The sequence below is a fragment of the Salminus brasiliensis genome, chromosome 3, assembly GCF_030463535.1.
Source record: "Salminus brasiliensis chromosome 3, fSalBra1.hap2, whole genome shotgun sequence".
NCBI lineage: Eukaryota > Metazoa > Chordata > Actinopteri > Characiformes > Bryconidae > Salminus > Salminus brasiliensis.
In genome coordinates this window covers 4,705,973-4,709,132 of record NC_132880.1, presented here as the reverse complement: position 1 = coordinate 4,709,132, position 3,160 = coordinate 4,705,973, and the positions used below count along the sequence as shown (strand labels likewise).

Here is a 3,160-nt window from a genome sequence, read left to right as displayed (position 1 = left end):
TGAGGTCTAGACTCTGGGGTGGTCAGTCCAATGTTCTGGGAACAGCAGCAGCTTTAGCCATTTGATTTGGTCAAATCCTCCATTCTCTCCTGTCTGTCCTGGTCTTACTATATTTTAATGGCACACTTTACTCACCTGTTTAAGAAGATAAGAACCAGTTTAGAACCAGTACATTCATTTTCTTTGCTCCTTCTTGCCGTGGATCTCCTGAATCGTGAATAACCTCACAAGCTGATGTGACTGGACAGCCAGTAAATGAAGTGTGGTCTCAGAAACCTTTCCAGCAGAACCTTTACAATTACACTCTGTGACAGAGTGTGACAGTGAAGCTTACCAGTAGATTATGTTTTTTATTAACTGGGCTGATCATCGCTATGGTGGTCCACTGTGTCCACAGGTGCGTTTGTGTGTGTTCTTCCTATTTGTGCAGAGACCGGTCCCCCCCGTGGGACTTGGCACAAGCTCGCTGGAATAACAGAATAACAGCCCTGAGGGGCCGACGCTCCAGTCTCGAGACACTCTCAGCTGTTTGTAGTCTCAGATTTATTTATCTGACAGTGAAACGTGACGGTGCGATTCACAAACTGCTTCTCGGGTGTGTGAACACACGGTGATTATCGGACATCTGGCTCAGATGTTCTGGCCAAAATGGCACTTATCACTAAGTGAAAGAAATCAGTCGTCCTAATAGTCGTTCCCCATGTTTGTGAGCTTTAAATTAGATGTAGCACTTCAGGGAACTGGGAATGAGATTACATTTGTAGTGAAGAGCTACGGTGGTGGGGCCTCCTTACCTTTTTTAAAGAGGCTTTCATGAGGAAATAAGAAAAACCAGGCAAGCCTAGTTTTGCTGGTTTACCATTGGTTTCAGAGAATCGTCAAAGACATTTGAACAGTTCGGGTTCGGGACCATATAATCTATGTTCTTTATGTTGAAAAAGCTTCTGTAGCATAAAATGACCTCTATTATGGTTTGTGTACCATATCATGTGACCCTGCCTGGTGAAGGACTCAAGCCTTGCCTTCAGAGCCTTAAGCTGTAGACCACATGTTAGCTATTTTTTAGAATTGAAGGGCCCAGGACCTCATGAACATGGCTTGTGATTAGCGGCATGGTTGCGATGTGATGCTGTTTGTTTGTTCTTCCATGAAATCATATGACCTCATACAGCACTGAATCCTAAAGGCAGCAGCTGTAGAAGATGATGATGATGATGATGATGATATGCAGAATATGCAAGACTCCAGAGTCCAATCAAGATCCAAGTCTAAACACTGACCACTGGCTTTATTAAAACCACCTCCTTGTTTTAACACTCACTGTCCATCATATCAACGCCACTCATCATATAGGAGCACTCTGTAATATCTATATTTCCAGACTGTAGTCCATCTGTTTGTTCTTTAATTGGTCAGGACCTCACAGGACTGACTACCACAGAGCAGGTAGTAATTGGGTGGTGGGTCATCATTCTCAGCACTGCAGCGACACTGGCTGACATGGCGATGGTGGTGATGGTGTGCTGGTGGTACAAGTGGATCAGACACAGCAGTGCAGCAAGAGTGTTTAAATGCTGTGTCTGTCCACTCACTGTCCACTCTATCAGACACTCCTACCTAGTCAGTCCACCTTGTAGATGTAAAGTCAGAGACAGAAGGTCATCTGAAGTTGCACATTTGCACATTTTGTGCTGGTCATCCTCTAGTCCGTCATCAGTGGTCACAGGACTATTCTCAGTCCAACAGAACACACCATCACCATAGCTGCTCGGTGGTGGTTAGTCCTGAAAGGTCCTGACCATTGACGAACAGGGTGAAAGGAGGCTAACAAGGTATGCAGAGAAACAGATGGACTACAAAGGCCTCCAATATGATGAGTGGAGCTGATAGAATGGAAAGTATGTGCTGAAAGAAGTGACCAGTTGGTGTACGTCCAACTGTTTAATTAGATGATTAATATTACTTTCATATCTGCCTTGTACCTCAGAACCTCAAACAGCAGGATCATCTCCACCGAAGCCATGTGGAGCCGATACAGCTTCTACTCCAGGACAAACCACACCCTCGACCCTACTTCTTCACCAGAGCTGTACAATGCCACACATAAGACCTTCAGTGTGTTTGATGGCTGTGAGAACATGGTGGAGGGCATCCTCTTTGATCTGATATTCCAAACCTTTAACATAGTAATAGGATTTCCGGCCAACATCCTGGTCCTAGCCATCCTTATCCGCAACAGGAACGAGCCCACCACCTCCGACATCTTCCTGGGGTGCTTGGCCTTCATGGACGCTTACTTTGGGCTCATGGTTCCCATAATCTTCCTCAACCTCTTCTACTGGCAAAGCAAAGAAGGCTGGATGGCCCTGAAGTTTTCCTATGGCGTGAAGGACACGAGTGGGCCACTGTTCCTCTCTTGCATCTGCCTGGACCGCTTTGTTGCCGTGCTCTTCCCCATAGCCTTCGGCCAGCTCAAGGCCAGCAAGTACAGGATTGGTCTATCCATGTTTGTCCTGTGCCTCACCTTTGCTTATGCCTCGGCGAAAACCGTCGGGGGCCTCCCAAACTTTGAGAAGGTTTTCACGGGTGAGATCCTGGCCACGTTTGCCTGGATGGTAGTGTGCAACCTGTCCATTCTTTGGGCCCTGAAGCGCTCACGGGGTGCAGGGAAAGATGAGATGCACCCCATGAAGAAGAAGGCCTTCAAGATGGTTCTCTCCCTTCTGGCCATTATCGTGTGCAACTACTTGCCTCCGGTGGCCTTGTTCCCCTTCCAGGACCACTACTCTCCTTTGGCCTTCACCTGCTATGTTCAGCCTGTAGGTTATGCCTTTCTGAACATCAGCAGCAGCATCCAGCCCCTCGTGTACCTGTCCCGCCTTGAGAAGGTGCCCTTTCTGCCCCAGACTTTGCAAAAGATGTTCTGCTGCAAAGAGAAAAAAGAAAACTCTCCAGCTTAAAGGACTAGAACAGAGGTCCTCAAATCTGGAACTTGATCCAGTTTCTAGTCCTGGACGTCGAGTGGCCTGAACTGAACGTCCACCGAGGACAAAATGCAGGAATGGAAACTGGATTCAAAGTCCAGATTTGAAGATTGATGGGTGTTGATGATTAGGTGAACGGGAGATGTACAGAGGATCTCTAGATGTGGTGACCATGC

The 3,160-nt window shown here is 47.1% G+C and overlaps 1 protein-coding gene across 1 annotated transcript; it reads left to right on the top strand.

Annotated features, from left to right (window-relative positions):
• The first annotated feature begins 2,021 nt into the window (after positions 1-2,021).
• Positions 2,022-2,960, top strand: LOC140551190 (G-protein coupled receptor 183-like). The gene has a single exon (XM_072674574.1). It carries the CDS (start codon positions 2,022-2,024, stop codon positions 2,958-2,960), a length of 939 nt encoding a protein of 312 aa, XP_072530675.1.
• The last annotated feature ends 200 nt before the right edge of the window (positions 2,961-3,160 follow it).